The sequence below is a fragment of the Podarcis erhardii genome (assembly GCF_964252035.2).
Source record: "Podarcis erhardii genome assembly, chromosome: 11".
NCBI classification, from domain to species: domain Eukaryota; kingdom Metazoa; phylum Chordata; class Lepidosauria; order Squamata; family Lacertidae; genus Podarcis; species Podarcis erhardii.
Window position 1 is genome coordinate 16,560,785 of NC_138501.1, and position 27,959 is coordinate 16,588,743.

The window sequence follows — 27,959 nt, forward strand, 5'->3', positions numbered from 1 at the left end:
TTCCTATTTGCTTCCCTATTTGCTTCTGTACTTAGCAGTTCGTGGGATGTGACACATGTGAAGACAACTATAATCAGGAGTGTTCCCTGTGCATGGGTCTTTACCCCTACACCAGTGGTTCCCAACCTTTTTTTGGCCATGCTCCACCTAAGCATCTCTAAAATCCTGATCCACCCCACCCCACCCCGTGGCATATAATTCTTACTATTCAAAAAGTGAACTCCTATTCGTGTGGAGGAAGCCTAAAAGGCTTAAGTGTTAATAACTCATTCTCGAATTGCCCCCTTAAAAATCAAATAGCCCCCCCTGTGGGGGGTGCCCCCACGTTGGGAACCATGGCCCTACACTTTCTGTCATTTCATGAGCACCTGAGATAACCTTTCAGATCAGCTACAGCAGAAGTGGGGAACTCGATTTAGATGGCTCATCAGATCCCTCCCCACTCCTTGTGAGTCAACTTAACATATGGTCAGATCACTGACCTGTCAATCAACAGATGGGATAATAACATCAGGTATTTGTCTGACACCAGTCAAAGTTCATAGGCAGTGGCTGTAACAGCCAACCAGCTGATCAATGGTTACAGCAACTTTCTTTGAAGACATGCTTTCTGCACCAGTCAACTGAATAGGGTGCTAGGTGTGTGCTTTCCAAGAGGCTCTTTAAACCACGGTTCTCCATTTCAAAAGTAATGGGGGATCTGTGGTTTCATGTTGGTTTACTAATCAGGAAAAAAACATGGTTTAAGATCCTGTGCTGCTTAATAAACCAACATTAATACACAGTTATCTGTTTGGAATGAAGCAGGAAACTGTGGTTTTAAAAGCCCAGGAATCCAGCACCATAATCAGCATATTAGAGAGGTGGGGAAGAAAGAGTTGGCCTGATTTGCAGCTTTATAGTTTACAAAGCTAGAAATGTTACATTTTTAAAAGGCCCTGTAAAACCCTTTGTTATTTAAAACAGGCTTATAAACTAAGCTGACTTTTCTTTCATCGAACAACAGAGGATTAGTACCTGCTTTGGCAGCTAATACAGAAGCTAATAGAAAGATTGCTCTCTTTTTTCACTTTCTGAATTAGCTGCAGATGGTTCACACTATGTCAGAAGAGAAAGTAAAAAGCAGCCCAATAACAAAATAATTTGCAAAACTCTACAAAAATTAGGACTTTTAGGATTTAATGGATTGGAGTCCTACTAATTTCAGCTAAACTTACTTCCAGTTGCTTTGCAGAACTAAAAACAATATTATTGTACATCTTTCTTAACATCTGTAAGAATCTGTTTTATTAAATATATATATATATATATATATATATATATATATATATATACACACATACATACATACACTGGAATTTGCAGCTTCTTGCTACTAATGACATATCCAAACAGAAAAGATGTGAGGAACATTTATATGCCTGCATTGCTATATATACAGCATATATTTTCAAATCTATAGCAGGAACTTTTTGATCATAGCTGTCAACTTACAGATTTGAAAATAAGGGACCAGCAGCCTTGGAAATATGGGACCAGCAGCCAAAATAAGGGACCTGCAGCCTCACCTGTTCCAGGCACTCCAGTCTTCCTGCCCTCCTGCAGTCTGGTCAAACTCATGCTGGTAGCTCCAAGAACACTGTCCAACCAACTTTGGTTACAAAGGTTCAACTGAATAGAATCTGAATCACATGCACCACAAGGCCTATGCAGCCTCAACTTAAGATGGCTCCCCGTCCTGGCTTTGTACTGCAAAGTTTGCAGCAGCACGTGCAACAAAATGGCGCCCAGCTTTCAAAAAAACCCTCAGCTTGCATTAACTAGCCACACACAAGGCATGCAAGCTCCACCCCCCCAGTCATTCTTAGACTTCTTATTGGGTGAGCAACACAGCCAAGCAACACAGTTGGAGCCTCCCTGGCCGGCAGGGAGGGAGGGAGAGGAGCTGCTTCCTTTGAAATTTAAGGGACATCATTTAAGGGACATTTAAGGGATATCCATCAATAAGGGACAGCAGCGGGACATGGCGCTGGAATAAGGGACTGTCCCTTCAAATAAGGGACACTTGACAGCTATGTTTTTGATAGTGGAAAAAAGCTCTTTTGAAAATCTCATGAAACAAATATTGAATGCTTTATCAAACATTAAAAACCAAAATGCTTTGAACTGTGACTTACTTCCCAGAGGTGTTGGGTGTTCCTGGTTGCTCCTGCTTGCACCTTTTCTGGCAGAAGGAGAACTCCCTGGAAAGGCCCGATCCAGGTGCCCTGCTGAATCCTTTGAGCAGCACAGATGCCATAGGCCAAACCAGGCACAGTGCTGGTGCACAGACACACTTCCCGGGGCAGATCCCGAAGCCACTCAGGAATCTCAGGTGGAGGGGCGGCGGCGGCGGCACTACTAGTGCCCACCAAACGGCGTAAAGAGTGCAAAGGGCCATGCATGGGGCACTCTCCATTACGATTATCTGCACACATGTCACATCCTACAGAGCAAAGACAAAAAACAAAAAGGAATTAGCTTGTCACAGCTAGGCTACTGCCATCAGATCTCATGGTCGAGATATGTGGATTAATCCACGATTTTTTAAAATAGGAACATATAAACATACTCTTGTTGTGTGCTCATCTTTCATATCTCAACCACCGTTATAATACATATATACATAAGCAGCAGCATGTTCCCAAGGTAAACCTATTTGGGGCATTAGAAGGTGTACAGAAGGTTCATTCAAGTGAAGCCTGAACACATTCACATGCATTCATAGGCTTTTAAAGCTATTATTTTTAAGAGTTGGCTTAGGGTCACATTCTGGCCACTTTAAGGTACTTTTCTGTTCTGTTCAGTTGCTCACAATGACCAAGACTTCAATCTACACAGGGCCAGCCCTGCCATTAGGCAAAAGGATGAGTCAGGCCATGGATACTGAGTTGAAGCATCCTCTGGCCCCCTCCAGCAGTCGTTCCTCCTGATCTTCCCTCCCACTGCCATTCTCATACCAGAGGACTGGCTCTCTGGTAATGGCAATATTTTGTGCTACTTTTTACTAGTATTGTTTAAAGCACCCTATTTTACTTTGCTTCATCACTGCTTCCATATCTAACATACATATTCTATTTCCCTTTATCCGCATAAACTGCATTATCCTGAAGTCACTGGGCTGTCCTTCAGCTTGGCAATTTCTAGCTACATTTTCTACAGATGTATTCGATGACATAAGCATTGCGTTTTTCATAGGCTATGTATTCATCCATTTATGTTTGAAACTTTATTTTTATCCTTTAAAAAAAATTAACGCATTACCAGTTAAAATTAGTTAATAATATTTAAATGCATTATTTTTACACATTGTCAAACATTTGTGAAGGTTTGCTATGTTTTGTTGTCTTATGTTTTGTTATCAGTTCATGGACAGAGCAATCCTAACTGGGGCAAACAGTAGACCCACCACCACATTCAAACGTATGCTGGACCACGCCAACAAAAGCAGAAGGTTGGAGGACATTTGTTTATTTTCTTCATATTTTGCTACACCAGCTCCAGGCTGGTGTACCTGAGGGTGCTGAGGACCCAGCCTCTTGAGGGATCTCAATGACTTTGGATCCAGCAGATCTAAATGCACTGGTGCCCTGCTACTACACTGAAACGTGTCATTTTAGGGTTTTCTACTGGCTACTGCCATTGAGGAAACCACACATTGTAGCTTTCACCTGAATAGGCCCTGCTGGTGCCTCTACCACTCCAACTGGTGCCAATCCTGCCACCAATGAAGGCTTGTGAGAAAGCAACTACATGCCATTCAACACATCCCCTCAGCAATCCATATTGTGGGGGTGTTGGATTACACTGCATCCTTTCGCATAAATATTTAAATATATTGTTGATATGGGAAGTGTTATTGCATTTGTTAATATGTTTGATATGTTGCTGCTATACTCTTAATATGCCAAGTTATATTTTACCATCTGCTTCTGTTTTCATTATTTGTTTGCTTCTTATGTATTCTAAGTAAGATCCTGTATTTTTCTGTCTATAAGACACCCCCATGTATAAGACGCCCCCTATTTTTGGGGACTCTGGTTTAAGAAAATGGGAGGAGATCTATCCGTGTATAAGACGCCGCCAAATTTTGGACATTATTTTTTAGGGGAAAAACCTAGTCTTATACACGAAAAAATATGGTATTTTGGGCACAGTCTTCTGTGGGAAAAGTTGCGCACAAAGTAAACAAATGATGACTAATTGAAATTATCATGAAAATAAGATGTGTAGTGACTGTGGTAGGGTACAGAAATACTAATCTCCCAAGTTTTCGCTAGCCATGATTTCACTTAAGGCTTTTAGTCAAATAATTTTCACACAATTATTTCTGAAGAAATGTTTACTCATTTCCACAGCAAAATGTAAATGCATGTTATGTTTATGCCAACTTTATGAATGGAAAGCTATTCATGAAACTACACCTTTGGCCCTTCATATTTCAGGGTGGGAGTCTACTAAGCTGTGTGAATCGAATGAGACCTGCTCGTGCAATGGGAGTTTCTTCCTGCATCCCTAAATCTGCCCTGGAGGACTCGGGGAACCCCTATAACAGGTTTCAGGGGCACACATAGGAAGGAGAGTGAGGAACAAGTCTTGTAGTATAAGCAGATCTCGTTCCCCATGTGCATGCCCCACTTATCAGCCCCTTCAATTTTAGTTCAGTATTATAATAAGTTTCTAATCTTTACTGACACCAGAAAATGTTATGTACATACAGTAACTAATGCACAGCATCCTTATGATACATTAAAATTTTACTATTTTTTCCCCCTTATATGAATAAAAAGGACTTCAGTAGTTTTCATTTTATTCTGTTTCATGTTAATGGTTTCCATATTCTTTACATGAAGGTTCTGGACTTTCAAGAGAACAGTGCATGCTCAGAAATATGTTTTGCAACTAAAATAAAAATGAATCCCTTTGAATCAATTACAGTTCCTGGCACATTTTGTACATTGTAACACAATTAAAGGTTTCAGACAACTCTTTTCCAGAAATATTTTCAAAAAGTAGTACTTGTTCTACAGTATTTACACAGCAATTACTTCCCCCCTGATAATTCTGCATCATACACATCCAGCAGCTAAAAATAAAACAAAAATATTCACCAGTTGGTTAGGGATTTGGTGGTCGAAACCACAAATCTGGAATAAGTAAGCAGCCTAAAACCACAGGTTATAAACCCAGCAGGACTGTCACGGCTTTCTTGCCTCCTATGTTAGATAAACTTCAATACAGTATACTGTGTAAGAATCTTTCAGAGAAGTACAAAAAGTTTCTACCTATTCAATGTGATTATGAGTCACATAACTAAAATGCAGCCTCTTATTTCTGCAGTTGATAACTTACACACGTATATTATGGCACCTAGGTGCAATTTATCACTGCTCAAGTTAATTTATCACTGTTCAAAGGCTCATAATTAATTACCGTATATACTCGAGTATAAGCCAACTTTTTCAGCACCTTTTTTATGCTGAAAAAGCCCCCCTCGGCTGATACTCGAGTGAGGGTCCCACTTACTGTTTGCTGCCACCACTCGTGCCACCGCCGCTCTGCCCTGTGCCTGCCCTTGCGAGCGGCAGATGCTGTTGTTGGCGGAGGAGGAGGAACGAGCAGCCCAAAAGCCCTCCTCCACCTTTGCCACTGTCGGCATTTCCCACCCTAGGTTTATACTCAAGTCAATAAGTTTTCCCAGTTTTTTGTGGTAAAATTAGGTGCCTCGGCTTATATTCAGGTTGGCTTATACTCGAGTATATACGGTACATGCTTTTTTTTTTTACAACCATCTGGATGAACAGTAAATCAGAATATATATATTAAAATATAATGAATTTGAAGATTCCTTTAAAAATGCAAGGCTGTAAGGAATACTGTACCGCATTAAGCAGCAAAGTAAAACAGTTATCCTCCAGCTGTTAAGCACCTTTGCCAAAAAACTAATTGAAGTGCACTTCAGCGTACAAAATGGGATTTTTGACTTTTTCTTTGAACAGCCGATCTCTATACATATTACTTTTTTAAGGTCCTAGAATTCAACAGCAGTTTGCCATGAAACACTGGATGCTAGTGTTTGAGACACGTGAACCCGAAGCTGGGACAGCTCAGCTAGTAGAGCACAAGACTCTTAATCTCAGGGTTGTGGGTTTGAGCCCCACGTTGGGCAAAGGATTCCTGAATTGCAAGGGATACACTAGATCACCCTTGTGTTCCCTTCCAACTCTACAATTCTAGGGCACAAACAACTAGTTACCTCCCAATTCTAAGATTCTATGACATAGTTATTTAGATTCAGGAAAATCACTTGGTACTCTATTAGGTCCACTTGGAGTGGTACATACTTACAAGTGAGTATGTTAGGGATTCCAGCTAAAAGCCAGGTTCAGGTGTAATATTGCTGACCCAACAAACTATGGTCAGTTGAAGAAGGAATGAGTGATGAGCTCAAGTGCTCCCTCCTTCCTTTTCATGTCCAGCTGAGGAGACTTTCTGGTTTGCGAAACAATCATTTCCCCAAGGCATCCAAACTGACAAACTCTAGTTTAAGCACTGCCTGCAACTAAAACTGTTCTGCAATCTTGGATTGCAGGCAGCACTTAAACACAATTTCTGGTCAAGACACCCTGAGCGAACTATGATTTAACAAATCATGAAGTCACTTCTGCAGCCAGGTGTATGAAAGTGGAAGATAAAAAGAGCGTTCAGACTCATTGCTTTCCGCCTACTCTAACAAACTATAATCTGTTGGACTAGAATCATTATGTATGAACCAACCAACCCACAGAGATACAGGACATTTGGCTGTGGTCAAAAGGATTATAAATCCTATATACAATCCTATCCCATCCTCAGATGAAATACTTGAAATCACTTTAATTCTGTTGGCTTCAGTGCAATTTAAGCTTACTTAAATCCTTTTATTTGTACCCAGAAATTATTTTGGATCAGGATGATAATTCCTGTTAATACAGGCAGATATATTCCCTAGTGCTGTAGAAAACTACAGAAGCTAATGCTGATAAAAGTGGCATTAAGGCTCCATGCATTTCTTTAATGTTTTGTGAAGAAAAGATAGGCTGTTGTCTACACTTACTTTCTTCCTATTTCCCTCATAACCTTTTCCTTTCATTTCATAGGGTAGATATGGTCTTACAGGTGTAAAACTAAAATTTCTCACTACTGAATATTCGCATACACGTTCAAACTATGGACCATTACTTTTAGTTTGGAAGCCTATTATATAGGATGTGGTTTGGAAAATATCATATAAACACTACATATATGCATTGCTTTTGTTAAACCCTGTTTAAGGTATGACACAAATATACCGTATTTGAAAAAGCACACTGACATGGAAATGTTCCAAGCAGTGCCGGTGCCAGGCTATTTTGCACCCTAGGCAAGGCTTACATCACCAAAAAAATATTGCTAACTTCAGTTTTCAAAAACTGATGTCATGTAGAAATGATAACATTATTCAAAATATAAATTTCTGATATTTTATTTTTATATTTTGAATAATTTTATCATTTTTACAAGCCATGTGTTTCTGAAAATTGAAGTTAGCCTTTTTTTGTTATCTAACAAAAAATAATCTGTATAAAACTGTGTCCGCAAGGTCAGTACTGCACTCCTCTGAGGTCTGTACTCTACTCAGCTGCCTAGTTTGCCTAATGATATCACCCGCCCTGGTTCCAAGGACAATTGTTTGCTAGTGGTATCATTACTACATGCCAGACCACAATCCTGAAATCAATTAAACCAGGATCCTTGAACCCTGGTTTAGTTCCATTACCTTCTATAAATTATACCACTTAGTTACGTCAATCTTTATACCTCTGAAAGCAATACAATTTGCTTTTGAGTAAGTATGTGTAAGACAGAGGAGCATATGCAAAAAAATAAGTGTTTTGTGGACTGCACTGTAATTGAAATGTGAGATGAGAAAGATGCAGCCTAGAGTGGACACCATCCTAGATAGGAAAATAGGTCAACAACATGTTTCCCACTACAAAGGGGTGGAAATTCAAGGAAGCCTACTCCATGGGGGGGGGGGGATGCAATTTTACAGTATTTGTTTGAAACCATTTATGAACCACTGAATATTTTTTTAAATCTCTAATCAGTGTACAACTTAAGATCAATAAACAATATCATTAAAACAAAAATATAACATAAAACCAGTAAAAGAACATAAAAGAACCAGTAAAAGCACATAAACAGAGTTTCAGGGAATTCAAACAAATAAAAACAGAGCCTGGTTTCATGGGTCAAGGAAAGCTTGGCACTATCATTTGATTTATACTAATCTTCTTTAAGCAAAATCAATAATAAACCCAATTGATTGTTCCTTATAAAGAATGAGCACATGCTGGCTAGCCCCAAAACTAAACTTGCAACCATTCTCTCCTCCCCACCCAAAAAACCCCCCTCCCTCTAACCTTTCATTATAGCCTCTTTAAGATTTCTTTTACTGTATGAATCGGGGGGGGGGTCTTGTTGGAAAGTCTTAAGATTTAGGAAACGACTGATCAAGATTTCAGTTACTTTTCAGAGCAGACCCTTGATTCTGGAATAATTTGTTCCCTGCTGACAATCTTTTAGATGTGTAACCTCCTCCCAGCTTCCTGATTATTAATGGCTCTCTTGGAGACACCATGTCTACTGAACAGCTTCAATTAAATGAAGCCAAAGCATCTTTTTTACTCCAGCCAGGCAGCTTTAAGCTCAAACTTCTGCACTCTGCCACTAGATATGTAACATCATTCACTTTTACACATACATGAGGGTTTTAGAACCTCTGATAAAACATAAAAATATGAGATAGGCATACGTGCTGGAATCAATAGCTTTTGGGGGGGGGCACTCTTTGCTCCTTTCCTGGAAAAGAAATAAAAACGAGTACTGTACTACAAAAAATTAGGGGGGTGGGATGTAGACTACATAAATGCCAATTGTTTCCCTGCTCTACGAGTAGATTCCACCTGTGGAAACTATGCTAATAGACAAATAAACAAGTGATCTGCTTGACTTATGTAAAGAATGTGCTTGCTTTATGCATTTTCCTTATTTATACTGAAACTGCATATCCAGAAAGACTGACAACAGTTTCTGTAGCCAGAATTGCTAGCATATATAGTCATAAAATTATTATAAATGTCTTGGCTATTTACTCTGAACACTATCTAAGCTACAAGCATTATTCATGATGTAATATAAACCCAACTTCACAATTTGCTGAATTCTACTATATTCCAGAAGGCATTCCAAGATTATCTGAGTACATAAATATATGTTTGCCTTGATTTCAGAGTAGGTCTGTAAAACTGAATTTTACAGTATTTTTATTGTGTCCCCAGTATTTATAATGCTATTTAAACGCTGACCACAATGTTCCATTTTTTAAAAAAGCATACCATTCAAATCCTAAACTCATTATTTGGAAGTAACTGAAATAGTTCTGCTCAAGTATTTAGGAGTCAAGCATACCTCTAAATGAGTTTATACATAAATTTCATTCAGATTAATTGAAAACTAAATGTAAGGTAGCCCAGTCCCATTCAGTGTAAAGAAGTAGCTCCTATTGGCTTCAGCAGAATTTGCATCATACAATTCATAACATGGATACAAATTGTATTAATTTTAGTTAACACTACTTCTAAGCAGCGTGCACTTAGAAACTATACAGATGTACATCTAAATCCAATGCACCACTGTATAAGTCTGTTCCACTGAAATCAGTCTGCTTACCTGACGTATAAAGACTGCTTTTCGCAATGTGAATATTTGTTTCTAAATAATAATAATAAATTGGTAAAGTGTAAATGGTGCAATTAGCCTTTTAGCTACAGCTATACAGATCAGAAAGATGTGCAATTTATCTGCTCCCTGGTCCATTTACAAGAAACTGGAATTTACACATGTGATACACTGGTCAGGACAGATATTAGTATTTCCCTTTTTTAAAAAAGAAAGAAAGGGAGAAACCACTCATTTCCAAGGAAATAGAAATGGGGGAACCTACATTTCAAAGCAAACAAAGTGATACAAAGGAAGAGATCAGCAATCTGTATGAATAATTAGTTATAAAGAGAAAACTGCAACATAGGCCACATTCTGATTTACTGCATTTATCAAGAGAAAATTCTAATACCGTAGTCCAAATTTGCTGTTAGATGTAGAGAAATCCAAGAATCTTGAAACCAGGAGATTTTAATTGAAGTTCCTTATGGTGCATGTGAAACTACTACTGTGACTTTGACATAAGCAACAGTACAAGTCTGATATTTTCAGAAGATCTGTCATGAAGGGCAACAAAGAGTCGGAGACATGAGGAACTGCTTCTTCCCTACATTTTTTACCACAGAATTAACTCTTGAAACTAGAAGGAGCTGTTCTGTTTACTTCAGTAGGCTTTTTGAACAGGCTCCTAATCAGCAAGAGGAAAAGGTAGAAGATTGTCACAATATATTGGATAGACAATAAAATAGTGGCAACTTTTATTGCAGGGGAAATTTATTCTGTAAATTAAGAAATAAGTTGCAGTAAAAGCATTTGAATGGGGTTCATGGTGCATTTTAAGGCTGCGATCCAATACACACACTTTCCTAGGGATGAGTTCCCATTACACTGAATGAGACTCACTTTTGAATAGACATGTACAGAACTGCACTGCAAAAGTCTCATGCAAGAGTTTACACTTACAGCACAGTTCTATTCATATCTACTCAAAAGTAAGTCCCACTGAGGTCAATGGAGCTTACTCCCAAGTAAGTGTGTACAGAATTGCAGGCTTGACTAAAGCCATGAGCCACTATATATTTAATTCAAGAATAATTTTGTTGGTGTGAATTGGCATTACTGACATAAACAAATGGGGATTTTGATTGAAGATTACTTGGTGGTGGTGCGGAGTATCCAAAAATGTTCAAAAGGAATTCACATTATTCTTCCTTAAATCCCCACATTGTGTCAATAGGAGAATGAAAAAAAGAGAGAAAATTTATCATTTCCTGGGGGAACTGTTAACAAAGGTTTCTTACATGATCCTCTTAGGAAGAATCAGTTGTAAACAAAAAAAAACCCCAAATACATTAGGGTTGTCAGTGAATTAGAGGTTTTTAGTCGATTAACTGTCGTGTGTTTTTTTAACCAATTAATCAATTAATTAACTGGATGCAGTAAACATTACACTTCCTCAACAGAGATCATAGCAGTTGATGACAATAACATTTTTTCTTGATACGCACAATGATTCCGAGCATGATTACTCAGAAGTAAATCCCATGGAGTTCAGCAGGCTTTACTTCCAAGAAAGTGTGCTTAGGACTGCTGCAATCCACCGAACCCAAGCCTCACTGAACTCGGTGGAAGTTACTTCTGAGTAAACATACAAACTTTTGTGCCACATATAACATACTTTACTGCTTGGGAAAGCATCATAACAACTATGCCAGAATAAAAAGCAATAGGTGCATTGGACCCCACATAATATGAGTCAGACCCATTGGTCCATCTAGCTCAGTGCTGTTTGCACCAACTGCCAGTTGCTCTCCAGGGCTTCAGGCAGGGTTCTCTTCCAGCCTTACCTAGAGATACTGGGAATTGAATTTGAGACCTTCTGCACGCAAGGCAGATGCTCTCCACTGAGCTTCCCATCTGCAAGTTTTTACAATAATATATATATCACGCCATCAACACTGTAGAAGTCATTATCGTTGGCCAGTGCTTTTTATAAATAAAAAAACCCAACAACACTAGAAATCACTGAATTGGCTACTAATAAAATATGTTAACTTCTCTTTTCCATTAATAGTTTAATCCCTTCCGTCTTAAAATGTGCATGGTTATCTCTACCATCCCAATTTTACAAACAAGGAATGCCTTCTGTTATCTGCTATTTAACTGTTCAAACATACCTGCACAAATAAATAGCAGTATAATAGTCTCAAATCCAAAAGTTAATTTTCAACAGTACATAAACACCACCATCATACAATAAAAATAAAAACACCTAATGAAAATACAGGGGCAGACTTTGGTCTTAATTTTCATCAGCTCCCTGTGCGAGGCCAAAATTAGGCACCCTCCCCTCCCACCTCTCGCCTTCTGTCTGCATGTGCACGACATCATAGTTGTGATGCCCTGCAGTCACCCCTCAGTTCAGTGTGGGGAAACCAGCACCCAATCTGCCTTTGGAAAATACTTGTGATACTGTTATGCAACGAGCCGACCATTCACTAAATCTTAAAGAGTTTGGCATCTAAGGATGCACCATACTAAAGTCAGCTAATCTATGGCAACATACACAATCAAGCATTTTCACATACTACACAAAAATTTCAAAAAAAAGGCATTTTTGAGTTTCTTTCATACTATGTGTCCCATGTTTGAATGCTGCCAGTGTAAGAAAGCAAGCAAAATCAAACACACATTTCTACTCAGTGTGTATTTTATATTTACCATACTTTTCCATGTGTAATACTAGGGTTTTTTACTTTAAAATAAGGTTAAAAATCTGGAGGCGTCTTATACACGGATAGTGCATGTGCCCATTTTTAAAATTCAGGGTCCCCAAAAGTAGGGTGCATCTTATACATGGGGGCGTCTTATACACAGGAAAATACGGTATATTACGTATTAATTTAAGCAAATACAATTTAGTCCCATCTACGAAGTTTAAGTGAATTTTTGGGGAAATATCTACCTTTTTAATAGACACTGGCACAGTTAGTATAACTGCTCGACACTAAAGGGTTGGTTGAAATCTATATATTTACTTCATTTCTAACTCACACAAACCTTGAGCAAAAGATGGTCAAGCTTTTTCATCATAAAAAAGCCAGGAGTTCTTAAAATTACATAAAACATGAAGCTAAAACTACACGAGATATACAAATAATACAATGTCACATCTTGGGATACGAACATTCCTACTTTTAATAAAACTGGGTACACAACTACTTTTTGGAAACATTCAGGGTCAGACGTCTGAGGCAAGAGGGCTTCTGAAACAAAATGAAACCTTCCATCATGCCTCCCAAAACAACCTTGCTATTTTTATATAAGGCATCAATAGGATCAGATAATCAGCCATTCCTCCTTTAGTTTTCACAAGTATGCATTTTTGTAAGACAAAACTGCATGGGAACCGTGTTAGGCAAGAAGTGTCTGTTCTTGACATAGCTATAGAGCAGGCATACGCAAACTTGGCCCTCCAGATGTTTTGGGACAACAATTCCCATCATCCCTGACCACTGGTCCTGTTAGCTAGGGATGATGGGAGTTGTAGTCCCAAAACATCTGGAGGGCCGAGTTTGCCTATGCCTGCTATAGAGTAAGGATGGAGAACCTCCCCCCAGATAGTACTGGATTTATACTCCAATCACCATTGGCCATCCTGGCCGGGCTGCTGCAAGTTGGAGTTCAACAGTATCTGGAGGGCTCATAGGTTCCCCATGCCAGATTTAGACCTTCTCACTTGAGCTGTTTCTTTCTTGGTGACCTGTCTTCCTACAGTTTTTCAGCTGATCTGCCCCTGTGTCTATTCTTTCTTTTTCAAAACAAGCTAACAAAAAAACCAAGATATGAAATGCAAACCACACGTTTCAAGTATCATCTAGCTTTGCCCGAATTGGGCAATCAGATTTTCACTAGCTGAACTTTAACACGATACTAAACATAAATACAATACTAAAAGGTGAAAGCAAAGAAGTGAAAGCCATAAAAAGTGAAAACAAGAAAAGTGTTCCAGTTTCCTCTTGATAATGTGTCATGTTATGTTGCTCAAAAGAAATTTGAATACGTCTTTAAAAAGTAAGAAATGCATAGGTAGCCTTAGGTCCAGGATACTGTAAAACTTTGACCTACGGTCACTAATGTATTCTTTTGTGCATTTTCCCCTTGTTGATAGCATGCATATTCCTTTAGCCTGGATAATTTTGCTAAAATGTGTTGATGAAGAAGTTGCCATTCACTAGTCAGAAAGCAAATACCTAGCACTTCACATTCATGAAACATACAACTTGTTAATTGAGAATATGTTCTGACTTGTTTGCAGGGCAGTTGACTGATGTTGCAATCAAAAAGTGTTACTCCAGTGCATTTTCTTGCCATAGAATTGTAGAGTTGGAAGGGATCCTGAGCATCATCTAGTCTGACCCCCTGCAATGCAGGAATATGCAGCTGTCCCACACGAGGATCGAACCTGTAACCTTGGTGTCAATTTCCTTATTCTTAAAGTTGGATCTTTTGGGGAAGCAGGTTTGTTGCTAAGACTAGAACCATCAACTATAACTTCACAACCTGAATGTGACTGAACCCCACCCAAAAATAGCAGCCAAAGTGTCATCATGAGGTTGTTGTTTTTTTAATGAATTGTACTCAGCACTCCCCAACTTCGAACACATACTCCTGATTGTAGGTACGACTCCTCTGAACAGCCAAGTTGACAATAATTTGCCACAAACTGTCCAATTCTTAAACCAAACTTCCCCCTCTCCCAAAGTCCTGCCCTATATAAGAGGTATACTTTGAGGCTATTTTGATTTATTAATAAATAACATAGTTTTCTGTACTAGCTGTTTTAACTCAAAATTATCTCCAGAAAAGTGTCTCGTAGTCAAAAACGGCAAGATAATTATAGGGATTTAATTTGCAATTCATACCTCTGGGGTATTTTTCACTTGCTAATATTTGGTTGAAAAACCATGACTCCAAAAATCACAATGAATCACTTGTAAATGAAAAAAAAAAAAATAACAAGCCATCAAGGAAGCTTCTTCTTTAAATTATTATTTCTCAAACAGGAGTCCCCACCCTGAATATCATTATCACCAACCAACTTCTGAAACTGAGGAAGTTTCAAAAGTATTTCATGATCCAGCATGAGTCCCCCCTTTTTTTCCCTATACATGGCTTGACTAATAACTACATACAACAACAACGAACAATAGGAACACACCAAAATTTTGTTTTTAGCAGTTACAAACCACCCAAAGTTTTCAGATACCGTCAGACGGCAATGCAATAATGCATTGCAAGCTAATAACTACAGGAACCCAACATGTTTCTTGTTCTTTGATATTTTGCACTAGGGGTGGGGTTTGATATTTATTTATAATTCGATATTGAAGTTACGCCCCACTCTGAAGGGGCCCAAGGTTGGCCAACATCCCCTGAACGTCTAAAAAAAAAAAAGGAATTATCGTACACAAACCTTAGAACAGGTCTATTCCAAAGAAAATGTACCTGTGGTTTAAAAAGTCTTCTCCATTTTGCGCCTGGTGCTGTTGTACTGAGGTGAAAAAAGAGGGCGAGGAGAATTAAAAATAAATAAAAAGATGGGGGGGGAGCAAAGAGGCACCCCAGCGTGTGGCCCCACATAGCCGGGACAGGTTGGTCCGTCTGGGGAACCTGAGGAGAAGCCCCATTACCTGAAACGGAGGCAGGAAAGCGAGTGACTAGGCCTCTTCCGAGGCCCAAAGGCAAGCGAGGCCCGCGTTTTCGAGGGAAACAGGCCTCTCTCGGGCTCCTCATGGGGACGCCCTTGTGGCCTCGGCCCGAAGAAACGCCCTCAGAGGGGAAACTCTGCCGCCCGGCTCAGCGGCCTGTGGGCGAATAAGCGACCCTGGGAGGCGGCTCGGCGTCTCCCTCAGACCCCGCGCGCAGCAGGTGATCCTCTTGGTCAAGATGCTCTCGGCCCCCTGAGCCCCAGGTGCTTCCGCGGAAGCAGCGCGCAGGCAGGGGAGGGGAAGAGCGCAGGAGGGGGAGATCTAATCCTAAAGCGATCCCTAAATCTCGAGGGCGATGCAAAACTCAAATGATCCCGGGAAAGGAGGAAGAGATCCATCCATAGGAGGCCCCCCATGAAATATGTGAGCCTTCCCCCCCCCCCCAGAAAAATATGTTGATTCAAATAGTGTGCCTCTTGTGATCGATTATGCGGAGCGATTATCACGACCACCCCATATTTGATTATGTGATTATTACCAGACCCAGACCCCAAATCTTTTATTCAAGTTAGCATCCCTGAGCTGAAGAGATCCGGTTATATACCGGGAAGTTATCTGCCCTCCGAGGACTTGTTTTATTCTGAGCCTTCTCCGCCGGACAGATTTGCGCGCTGCTTGGAGAGCCCGCACAGGATCGGGCTGCCCATCTCGAGTTCTCGCAGCCAGGATCCGTACATGCACACCGGTTAATCCGGGGCATCGGGGTCTGAGCAGATGCGGGGATTAGACGGGTTCTCTCCAAATCCGTGCAGCTCACTCAGGAGAAGTTTTGGTGGGCACTGTTATGCACATCAAAATAAATGTTGATGGTTTGCAATGTAGAGGAGCCATTTTAACATAGCTAAGCCTTTCCATTTCAGGAAATTAAATCATTATGCTTAACGGGGGTGGGGGTGTCCATTGCACGCTTGCCACGCCACTGCCTCCGTTTAAGTGTGTGCATATATACGGAACCATCTGGTGACTTTCTTACCTTAGTTGTTTTATGGGGGGGGGAGGGCAGGGAAATGAATGAGAAGAGGAGAGACTACGAATTAAGTGCGAAGCCATGTGATATGCTGGGAAAATGCGTGTGGATAGAGCGCGTGTGTATTTTGTGTGTGTGTGTGAGTGTATCTCGCCTCCTTCGATCGCGCGTATGAATGAATTAAATTTCGGTGTCAGGTATCAGAAGGTTAGGAGAATATTGTGTGTAGATAAACCTTGCCACCCCCTTGGCCCTGGGGGAGCCCCATATACAATGTGCGGATGATGAATGGGCTTTGGGAGAGGAGATCGAAGCGAGGGCCGCATTGCCTCCACTCTCTCCTACAAAACTATAGGGCAATTAATTGTGCCTTGTCCCCTCATCCTTCATCTCCTTGTGGCACATATCGATGGAGATTACTGCTGATGGACCATTTTATCACCTTAAATAAACAGTCACCACCTTTTCTAACCTCAATCTAATATATGGGCCGCGAGCTGCTCTCTTTAAGGGTGCTGCTGCTGCTGCCGCCGGCGAAACGGATGATGGAAAGTAGCTAAATCAGAGGCGTTAGTAGCAATTGGGGAAAATGCGGATTTAAAACGTAAAAGGCAGGGGACGGTCCATATTTCGCAGAGCGCTGCTGCGGGCAAACGCTCCTGTCGTTCGATCCAGGAGGACGGACAATGCAACTGCTCTCTTGCATTAGTTTGACACGATTCAGAGCAGCTGGGGTCAGAAAGATCCCTTTCTTTGTTGTCGGCGTTTCAATGCAAGGGAGGAAGAAGAGCCGCGCCACCTCCAGTTCCGAAAGCTGCAGCGCAAGGACATAAAATACATGGATCTCTGTTGCGATCCTAAAGACCATGTCGCCTCAAACCCCAAATCACTGTCTTCCATTCGGGATTAATTAATGCGGAGTAGGTTTTTAATCCTTTCTTCGGCACGTCACGATAATTAAAAATGAATTAAAAGCCCCGTCTCTTCCATAGGTAAGAATCGAAACATCAAAACATTTACCCCCCCTAAAGTGAGTAGGACCGAGGACATTTCAAAGACTTTGACGTCAAATCCCAACTGGAGTTATTTGATTTGAATGTCAGCCTTCAGTAAAAAAAAATTCTGGCATATCACACATGGCCAGAAAAAGCCTTTTGAGCCTCTTTTTGCGCGTCGTGTGAAGTTTGTTCATACAAGATAGAAGCTTAAAAAGAGGTTTCAAGTGGAAGGCGCTTTCTGGCCAAGACAGATTTATTTAGCAGTCGCCTTTAAGACCAATACAAGCTTCAGGCGTGAAAACGCCCTAAGTTGCTCAGGATCATGGGCGTGAATCTAGACATTAAAATGCACAACTGCCGCTTTATTTAAGCAAAATCCCATTTGATTTCCAATCGTAATGAGTCAGACTGTGACAATTTATTAGCTAGAAATGTCTCCACTTGAAACAATAACATAAATCACTTTTCCTTTTTTTTCTCTTAAAAAAATACCCTCAAACAGATCCTCTTTGAAAATTGACTCCTGGCTAGTACCTATTGAATAGTCTCTCAAATAATCTATATCTGTGATTGAGGAGCCCTAAATTAGTTAAAACCTACTCCCATTTACCTGGGAGTAAGTTCTACCGAACTCCGTGGAACTTACTTCTGAGTATGCATGATGGCGCTCTAACGAGGCAATACTTTGCACGTCTACTCAGAAGTAAGCCCCATTCAGTTCAATGTTGTTTGGTCCCTCCAGCATTGTTAAACCTCATCTACCCAAACAGAACACACAGTGGAAAAAGTAGAATATTTTGCTTTACATTTAGGCACGATTTCAATTGAGAAAAATTAGCCATTCGTGGTACATATCTGAATGTCCACAGGTATTCTCACACTGGGATCCTCATCATCTCTAGTTTATGACTTTTAAAACAGTACTGTACAATAAAAGATATTCAGGTGAAACTAAGAGTCTTCTGCATTATTCCATTTGCAATTAGCATATGTCGATATTAATCATAATCATAGTCAAAGGTTGACGGAATCTGGTTATGTGAGATACAATGCAGCAAGCTTTATTTCCCCGACACAAACCTCTTTATCCTTTAAAATTATGGTACATATTCGGACCACAGGGCATCTGGACTGAACAAGGTTTACCAGCATCGTGTTAGGTGTCCCAGTTAAGCCAAACGACTTGGACTCAATGAGGCTGAGTCTGCTATCCTTACTTGAAACCTTCAGTGGACAAGAGACCCATCGAAATGTGTAAATGTGCTTCAGATAAGAGTGCAAAATCCAATAACCTGCCGTAGTTCGATTACAAGGGCAAACTCTGCATTTTTAATTTACTGGACTCTCCACTTTTTAAAGAATGTAAGAGAGTTTCTGGTCAATCAACATGAAATTAATGGGAGGCGAGGTCGGATAAATAGAGCTAAAATCAACTCCAACAGGTCATCGTGTTCCGTACGATGACCGCCCACACTTGCAGATCTGCTATATATTTCTGGCACAGAACTTCAGAATTTAGGGAACCCGTTCCAAAAACCAGCGCGCTTTCACAAGATGAGGGCTGAGAGCTCGCTTTAGTGTGGAATGCGTCACTTGTGCATGCTGTTACGGCGGGCACGTCGCGTGTACAGCTAGCCAATGGGCACATTCAAAACGGGAGGCGCGCGAAATTGCAAAGCAAAACCAACTCTCCACAACCAGCAGCCTGTGAAAAGAACTCCAAAGGCGCGTTAATGTGGGCTGGACTACCGTTCTGTGATTCCTCTTAGCCTCTGCTGCAGTCACCCCTGGCCCAACAACTGCTTCCATAGCCCAGCGATCCCCGCTGCAAATCAAAACTAGTCTCAAACCAAAGACAGTCCACCACTCTCTGGCCAAGGATCTCCATCTTCCCGTGCCGAAAATCCCTTTATCTTTTGACCGTCCCTATATCCTCTGAAAAGGATCCTCCTCTCCTTATTCGTGAACCCTGCAAAGGCACCACTTCTGATCTCCGACAGAAACGAGAGATACCAGACCACGAGGCGCGTGGGAAGAGGGTTTTGTGGCACATTCGGGGGGTGGGGGAGAGAGGAGAAACAGTCGGGCTCACTAACAACGGGCTCGATCCACCACCCCTCGACACAGCCCCGAGATGGTCTGGCCAAACCCTGAGGTTGTGCGTTTGAAACTAGGAAGGATCTCAGTTCGGAGTTGCTTCCAAAGAAATCAGAACGGGCTCATAGTTAAGGATGAGTAAGGAGGGATCAGCGCATTGGGATTTGGATTAGGGAGCGGATTGTGGAGCAGATTGGGAGCCCAGCCTAGAACTAGGCGCGCTCCAGTTCCCTGGCACGCCCAGGGCTTAAACCCGCGCGGAGCTGCGTTCGCCAGCAAATCCGACGGTTCCTCGCAGCGTCGCGATCCAGCGTGGACCACGTGGAGTATTTTACATCAAGTAGCACTGGCCTTTACAAAGCTCTTTCTCTAAGTGCTGGCGAAGGAAGCTCGAATTGGCCTTTCTGAGGTCACCCTTTGTTTTACCTTCCCTGCTCTCTTGCAAGCCCTTTATCTTCTAGATTTACAGAGCTCTGTCTCTGAAAAGTAAGCCGCGTACTGTAGGTCATTAAAAGCGCGTTTCAGAGCCCATTAATTTATGAGTCTGTAATTTATGGGAGCAGATTTTCTCTCTCTTTCCGCCCGAGAAAACACGGGCTGCGTCGCCTCTGGAGGCAAACGATGCGCTGAAATGCTCAGGTTTCCCCCAGCCCATGATCGGGATCGCGAAACCTTTGCGTTTTGCGACACCGGCGCGAACCGAAAACCCACTTTGCGGTGAAAACGTCACATTTAATGTGCAAAGTTCCGGCTGCAATCCTAAACACGCTTGCAACTGGAGGGTAAGCCCCATTGAACCCCATGGGACTCACATGTGGGGAAACATGCATATAGGATTGCGCTGTAAGGCTGCAATCCTGTACCCGCTAGATCTTGGTAGCACCGTTTATGGTTCCTGGGGCCGAGTAAGCAGGAGGATATTGATGCAGGTCTCTGGTCCTATGAATACTTACCTGGGCTTAATCTGCACTGAAACCAGTGGGGCTTACTTCCGAGTAAAAGTGCATAGGATCGGACGGATCCTCGCCAGATTCAAAAATACATTGAAGTAAATTCAGTGCGGCTTATTGCTAAGGAACTGTGTGTTTCGTGACATTGTTTCAATTAAAAAGAACCACCCGCGTTACCGTTAGCACTGGGAAGTTTCCTCAACTCGTTGGAAAAAATATATGTACAAACTTTCTAAGTTACATTGAAATTGCGTTTTTCCTGCTCCATGCACTGACCAGTGAAACCGGACTGTTTATGTTTAAACCGATTTCCATCCCATTTACGTCCAGCAAGGTTTAGAATGCAATTACTTCTGCTTAAACAAGTTGCGGGCTTCTTTCCCCCAGTCCTTGCAAAGTCTCTGAGCTTGCCTCTTTCAGCCCAGAGCCCATTTACTCCAAATCTCCTCGTTTTGATAGCATTTGTTGTCATACAAATATTGTGAGGATCGGTTGTAAATTCATCCAAGTGCAAATATTGTTTAACCGTAGTTCGTGAAACTAGAAAAATACTTTAAAAAAACCAAACCCTTATTTCAACAGGAGAAATAGTGTTTAAAAGCTACGCATGTGTCATTGATAAGGTTGATTGCTCCTAACTATGCCAATAATAATGCATAATATTATTTAAGACAGCTGAAAAGATTTTAAGCAATTCCAAAGGCGTACAAGTAAAGGAACATGCTGTAATTGAGAAAAGGGTATTTGGTCAAATCCACACTTCAAAAAAGAAACGTAACAGGGCAATCCTAGGTGTGTCTACTCAAAAGTAAGCCCTACTCCGTTTAAACTTACAGCAGGGTAAGTGTAGATGGGGTTGCAGCCTAAATCTCACGAGGGGGGCTTTTCGACTCCCCGGTTTTGTTTTGTTTTAAGGTCAATGTGGTGGTCTCAGTAATTCTGAAATCCCCCATAGCATATTGGTTTTGACACCCAATTAGGCTTTTGACATTTATACTTTTGAAAACAAACTTCCTATGGAACGAACGTGCCTCGCCTTTGACGCTGAGAAGGCAAACCCAGCTGCGTTGTGCTACTGGCATGAACAAGGGCCGAAGGGAAAAGGATACAGTATTTTTAAAGGGACAAAAAAAAAGTAGTTCCCTTATAAAAAGCAAAACTTTTGTTTGTTTGTTCTCAGTGTAGAAAAAACATCTTCCACACATTTTAGCTTTCCATACAATATTTAAATAAAACATATTCATTTTTTAAAACAACAACAACCACCCTATTTTCAGCAAAGTTCTAGAAAACATTTGGTATGCAGCCGGTCACTCTCTAGTCCTGCTATAGCGCTAAGTGCTTCAGACGACCACAAAGTCCTGCCTTGCCAATGCCCCGTTGTTGGGAGTGGGACTTATTTCGGAGTATGTGCTCTTGAGACTTTGGGGGAAGTTACAAAGTTTCCCAGCGATCATCTGGGGGACATTCTGCAACGAGGAGGCGTCTAAAGGCCGCATCTTGAAGTGTTTTATTTACTTCCAAGTAGTAATTCTAGGGGAGTCTGCGTGTGCTGGGTGACCAATTCTGCTTGGGGTGCCCTTAATTTAGGCTGCAATCTCACGCACGCAAAATCTCTGGGACTAAGCCCCACTGCAGGGTTTAGTTTTGAGTCAAGGGCTTAATTATTTTATTATTATTATTCGTACCACGCCCATCTGACTGGGTTGCCCCAGCCACTCTGGGCGGCTTCCAGCACATATAAAAACATAATAAAACATTGCACATTAAAAACTTCCCTATAGGGCTGCCTTCTAAAGGTTATATGGTTACTCATCTCCTTGACGTAAGTTCCTTCTTCCATAAGCTCTCTTGAGTTTAGTGGCTCTCTCACTTTTGAGAGCGGGTCCTTCTTTCTCTCCCCCCCCCAATATTAAACATTTGCACCCCAAACTTTAGCCAAAGTGGCTGTGCCCTGCCGCGCGTCGAGAAGGTTGGGTGGGGAGTACATACGGTTGTTGGGGTCCCCGGTGTGCTGGTTGAGTGGAATGATCTCCATGCGCTGCTGCCCATACAGGTAATAGTCCAACTCCTCGGCGGTGCAGCGAAAGCGGGCCGGCGCCCTCTCGCCGCCCTTGGCCACCCCGCTGCCTCCGCCCAGGTCCTTGGTCTGCAGGAGGGCGACCGGGGCTCCCGTCGGGGACTCGGAGCTCTGAATCGGTCCAAAGACGGGGATCTGCGCCACCGGCAGCGCAGTCAAGCTGGCCAGGGAGGCGACGGCGCACGAAGACGGGGCGGACGACGGGGTGGAGGAGGAGGAGGAGGAGGAGGAAGACGACGAAGAAGAGGACAAGGAAGAGGACGAGGACGCCGCCGACGAGAGAGAGGCCGGCAGCGGGCGGAGGCTGTCAGCCTGGGGCTCGACGGCTCTTTCGGGCGCCTGGAGGTGACCCAGCAGCCCGGCGCCGCCTTTGAGCTGCTGGCTGCTGTGCGGGAACAGCTGCTGCCAGTGCTGGAGGTACGCGGGATCCACCTTGAGGAAAGCCGATCCGCCGGGATCGCCGGGCTTCAGCATCTCTGCGAGCCTGGAGGAGAGGGAGGAGGAGAGGGAGAGGGGAGAGAAAGAGCCGTGAGAAGCGCCGTCGGGACTTTGCGTTCCGCAAGGCGTCCGGCGGTGAGGGGCTCAGAGTCTGAAGGATGCTACTCCCGACTTTGACCCTCTCAGCAGCCGCTCCGCGAGGGAGAGGAGGCGCATTTGGTGCCCGCCAACGGCTCAACGTCTGCCGCGATCCTGAGTTTCAGGGGGGGGATGGGGAGGAAAGCGACCCCGGGGCACCCATTCTTGCCAAGGATCTGGCCTCCCCACCCCCAAATTGCTTCCAGGCGAGTAACATTCCGGATCGCGTTTGAACTACCCACCTCCTGCCGCCGCCCCACCCCGGACCGTCCCATCCTGCCAAGTTCTGGGGCGAGGGAAGTCCCCACGGACTTCTAGGGACCGAAGATCGCAAAGCGAAAGGGGAAGCGCGCAGCCAGCCAAACGCGCCAGGCCACTTTTCTCCCCAGCGTCCCGGAGAGAAGTTGGCGCGCGGCGAGGCAACTTGAGCAGAAGGCGAAGGATCCCGCCAGATCTCTCACCCTGATCCCCCAGCTATCCATCCTCCCGCCCGCCTCTCTTTTACCTGGATCTCTTTGTGGGCTACCCGGATCTGAAGGCGCGCAGGGCTCTTCTCTCCCCGAGGAGATCCAGGGTCGCGGAGGGGAAGGAAAGGGGGGACGGTGGGGAAGGGGGGCTGGAGAGATGATGTTCCCGAAAAGCTCCGCTCAAGCAGCGGGAGAGGCGCCCGAGCGGGGTTCGGACGGCAGGGACGTGGGAAGGCTGTCCCGCGTGGAGATCTCCAGCGTCTTCCTCGCTAGCTCTCGCCGCGGCGCTCTACGGCAGGAGCGGCGGGGCTCCGCTGCGCTCGGCGCTCTGGCAGCCTCCGGGCGAGACACGTGGGTTTTACGACAGCATTAAACACAAGCGTGTGAGGGAGGCAGGAGGGAGAGGGAGGAGAGGGAGGGGGAAAGAGCGGCGGATCGGAGCGCTGCTTAAACTCGCAACACAACCCCCACCCTCCCCGCCGCGCGCAACCTCGCGTAGGTTAAGTTCAGAGCAGCCTGGTTCTTGAACAGGGCGAGAAGGCTGCTGCTGTTGCTTCCGTCGTTTGCCAGACGGCTGGAGGGAAGGGAGGGAATCTGCCTTAGGGGCAGGGTTGGGGGTCATTGGTAGACTTCTGGGTTCCGGAAGAGGGTGAAGCGTCCCCAGGAGCCAACTGCTAGGGGTCGAGGTCCCTTCGCCCCCCAATAAATATTTGAGGGGGTGGTCCGTCCGTCCCCCCAGTGGATGGCCAGTGTCCATTCAAATGGTGTGCCGTGTCTTGTGATCGATTATGTGGGGCGCGACTTACTTGCCCCTCCCTCCGTATTCGATTCAAGTTGGCACCCCTGAAAGTCTGCCAAGGCGAGCCCCTTCCCAGAGCCCAGGCTCCACCGAGCAAAACTTCGGAGTCCCCACCTCCCACCCCACAGATCAGCCTTGCTGGTCTCTGGATGTCCCGTCGGCTCAGAGGTATTCCAGTGCTTGGCTTTCGACTCTCTCCCCCCACGCCCCGTCCCACCTTTCCCCATCTTCCACACCACCCCCCACCCCCCAGGTCTTAGCTGCCGAATAAAACCATTGGTTCATAACTTCCCCCTTGTTGGAAACAGGGAATTAAACACGGTCCTCTTTCAAAGCCAAACCGCTTTGTAGCCCCTTTTTTGCGATTCACAAGCCACTTGGGTCGGTGCCAGGAGAACGTACACCGAGCCGCTTCAAGACCTAAGGAAGCGCCTTGTGGACTCCGTCATTATGTTGACGTTGCAGGGGGTTGGACTAGATGATCCTTAGGGTCCCTTTCAGCTCTGCAATTCTATTATTCTATCCCTTGGCCAAGAGCAGCTCCAAATGGAAGGTGCTAATCTATTCATCCATTTATCCATTCCTCCTGTCCTCAGGATGAAACAGTTTTTACAGAATAACTCGTGCAGCAACGTGCTGAGCATTTGAGGCGCAGTCGCCGGGCCTTTGCTCAAAACGACACATAAACGCCTAGCAGTTAGGAACTGGCAGTCGTGTGCACCGACGAACGCGCTTCTGCCCCCTTAAAGTCTTATTGGCTAAGTTAAACACGATGGGATTTCCGGCGAGGTCAACGTTTGAACCATTTTCCTGTACCCCAACCACCCCACGCTTTCCTTGGGTTGTTCATAATTCGGAGCATGAGCACACTGCGTGTAGCGTGTAAACCTAACCCAGGGGGAAAAAAAGAATACGTACATATGACAAACTTCCCCCCCCAACCAACTTCTGCTGTGCTTCCTTTGCAAGGCGGATAGATTGCGCGGGGCATTGATCTGCTTTAGCGCGCACAGCCTGTCAAAAAGCGCTTTCTGCTCAGACAGAAATGAATGGTTCCGCTTCTAGACCCGCTTCCCTGCGCCACGCGTGTCCGAGGATGCATGTTCCACGCTCCTCGTTTAGTAATGAATAATAGCCCACGCAGGCAAGTGTTTGCGGAGCCCGTGTCTCCTCCTGCCCCCCACCCCTTCCCGCACTGCTCCACACTCCTTGCTTTTTTTAGAGAGCCTGGGAAACGCCGGTGCTGTTTAGTTTTCGTCTGCGTCCAAGGCAAGACACTTTCACACAAATCTGATCAGAACTGCTAGGACAAAAGGCGGCGGCGGGGCAGAGCGAGAGAATGTTTTGACTGGCGTCACTGTGACAAGGTCATTCGTCATTTTTCGGAACAGATTGATAACACCTAAGCTAAAGGCAAACACGCAACTAAAGGGGGGCGGACGGAGGGAGGGACGGAGAAGGAACCAGCGCCTCTGATTTCTGAAATTTAAAGCTGGCTGATTGTCAAAGTCCTTTCGCTGCCCTTGATCAATTCGATCGCCTCGAATATTACGAATTTCCACTCCTACCACCCTTCTAAGTCGTCATTTTCTAAAAAGAAAAAGTTCTGTTGCTCTTTTAAGCACGCGGGTGGAGGAAAGGGAGAGGGGACCCGCGAAAACAAGTTTTCTAAAACTCTTGAGTGTAAGACGGTCGATGATGCGCTACAAAACCAGGAATAATTCGAAGAGCTCCTGCAAAATTACTGCGTTGATCTAAACTCTGTCGCCGCTTTTAGGCTACGATCCTAGACACAGGGACTGAAGAAGCAGGATGGGACTTCTTGCGCAAGTTTGAACTCTCAGCAACTTTTATTTTGCCTGAATTTCCTTTGTAACTGTATCGCTTTCAATCACTTATAATTTAACGCGTTAAGAATGACGACAGGCCCTTAGGTGGTCTCTAGGTCCGGGTCCAGTTCTCTGATTCCAACTATTGGCCTTCTCCTTCCATAAATACACTTTTTTTTTTGCTAATAACCCTTCAGATGCGAAGGGAAAAAAGTGGGAGGAGGGAGGGGAAAACAAACCTCCAACTAGGATTGTTCATCTCCCTTCCTTGCGCTTAAATGCATTGTCAATAGCTGCATTTGTCTTACAGGCTGTTTGCAGGAGGGAGAGAGGCAATCTGCGAGAACGAATCAAACGGATCCTTTCCGGATGCAATCCGCTCTCCTAGCCGGAGATCAGGGTTCCCTCGGAGATCCCGCACCATTAAACCCGAACTTTAAATAGGGGTTTATGCCGGATTAGTGCAAACCCACCCTTCGCTCCTCCTCCCAATTTCCTTATGAATTAAGGCCTCGGACGTTGCGGAACCGACGGCGCTTACTATTATTTGTGTAGGTCTTTCCGCTCTCTCTCGCGAAAGTTTGCGGCGGCTTTGGATCTGTCCTGCACCGGCCACGTGTGTCCCTTCCAGCACCCCGATGACGTCTCTCGGTTCCCGAGCCAACCTTCCCTACTTTCCCGCTGTCATTCATGCAGCGAGGGACAAGGAGATCGATTCCCCTTTACCCAGGAGATTGCTTTTCCTCTTTCTTTGCACAGAGAGCTACATAATTCAATCGGTGTGGTGATCCACGTTTCTTAAAAGTGGGCAAGGAATAGCCATGAAATATAATGGCCCAAATAAGAATTCCCACCCCAAGAATTGGGGAGACAAGGTGAAACACATACACACTGCTGTTTAGGATTGTTAGGGTCAGCGCAGAAGCGAGAGTGCCTAGCGGTGCACGCGCATTTTAACAGGAGGCCGGTTCTGCGTCCGGATGCTCAGCGACAGGCGCGCGAGCAAAGAGCTCGACCCTTTCTCTCTGCGCTTGCCTCGCCAGACTGTTTGGTGCGCGCCAGCCCGCGTTGCGCCTCGCTTTCCTCTTCTTGATTTCCTTTAAATGTGCCTCTTCTCAGCGCGTGCTCTTACTTTCTCGCTAGTTCCTGCGTTTAAAGAGGCAGCAAAAGCTTATATCCTATGAACACACGCCCACAACACGCACACGAACGCACACACCTGGCCTCCTCGCGCTGTCTTCCTCATCTGATTTTCCCCCCCTAAAAGAAAGAAAAAAGATTATTATTTATAGGACGAACGCTGGAAACAAATCAAATCGATCGGTTTCGCGAGCGGTCAAACTTTGATAAAAATCCATCGCCCCCTCCACCGGATCGATCCGCGAATATTTGTTAGGAATCCATTCCCAGAGAAATAAATAAGGAATGGGAAAGTGTTTATATTACATGCAAAAAGGTGAGACGCGGTGGTGTGTTTTTCTTCATTGATTAATGACCTCTAAAATAAAACAAGCGGGAAGAGGAGCCAGGATCGATAAATTATCTACCCCAAAATCCATCATTTTCCCCCTCCTTGGGAATATTACATACATACCGCCCCCGCCGCCCCCAACATCACCCTTTTGCTTCTTAGACTTTCTCC

General features: G+C 43.9%; 1 protein-coding gene across 5 annotated transcripts in view; it reads right to left on the bottom strand.

Moving 5' to 3' along the window:
• Window positions 1–27,577, bottom strand: part of PRDM6 (PR/SET domain 6) — a 101,878-nt gene extending 74,301 nt beyond the window's left edge. The window contains exons 1-3 of one of the 5 annotated variants that reach the window (XM_081880481.1): window positions 23,728–27,577; window positions 22,559–23,130; window positions 2,178–2,485 (exon numbers count right to left, since the gene is read on the bottom strand). In XM_081880481.1, coding sequence (XP_081736607.1) covers window positions 2,178–2,485; window positions 22,559–23,120 — 870 coding nt within the window. In that variant the 5' untranslated portion in view covers window positions 23,121–23,130; window positions 23,728–27,577. Of the gene's footprint in view, window positions 1–2,177; window positions 2,486–22,558; window positions 23,586–23,727 lie in introns of those variants that run through there. The other 4 variants (XM_081880482.1, XM_081880484.1, XM_081880485.1 and 1 more) reach the window with 4 other exon arrangements.
• Window positions 27,578–27,959: the final 382 nt, after the last annotated feature.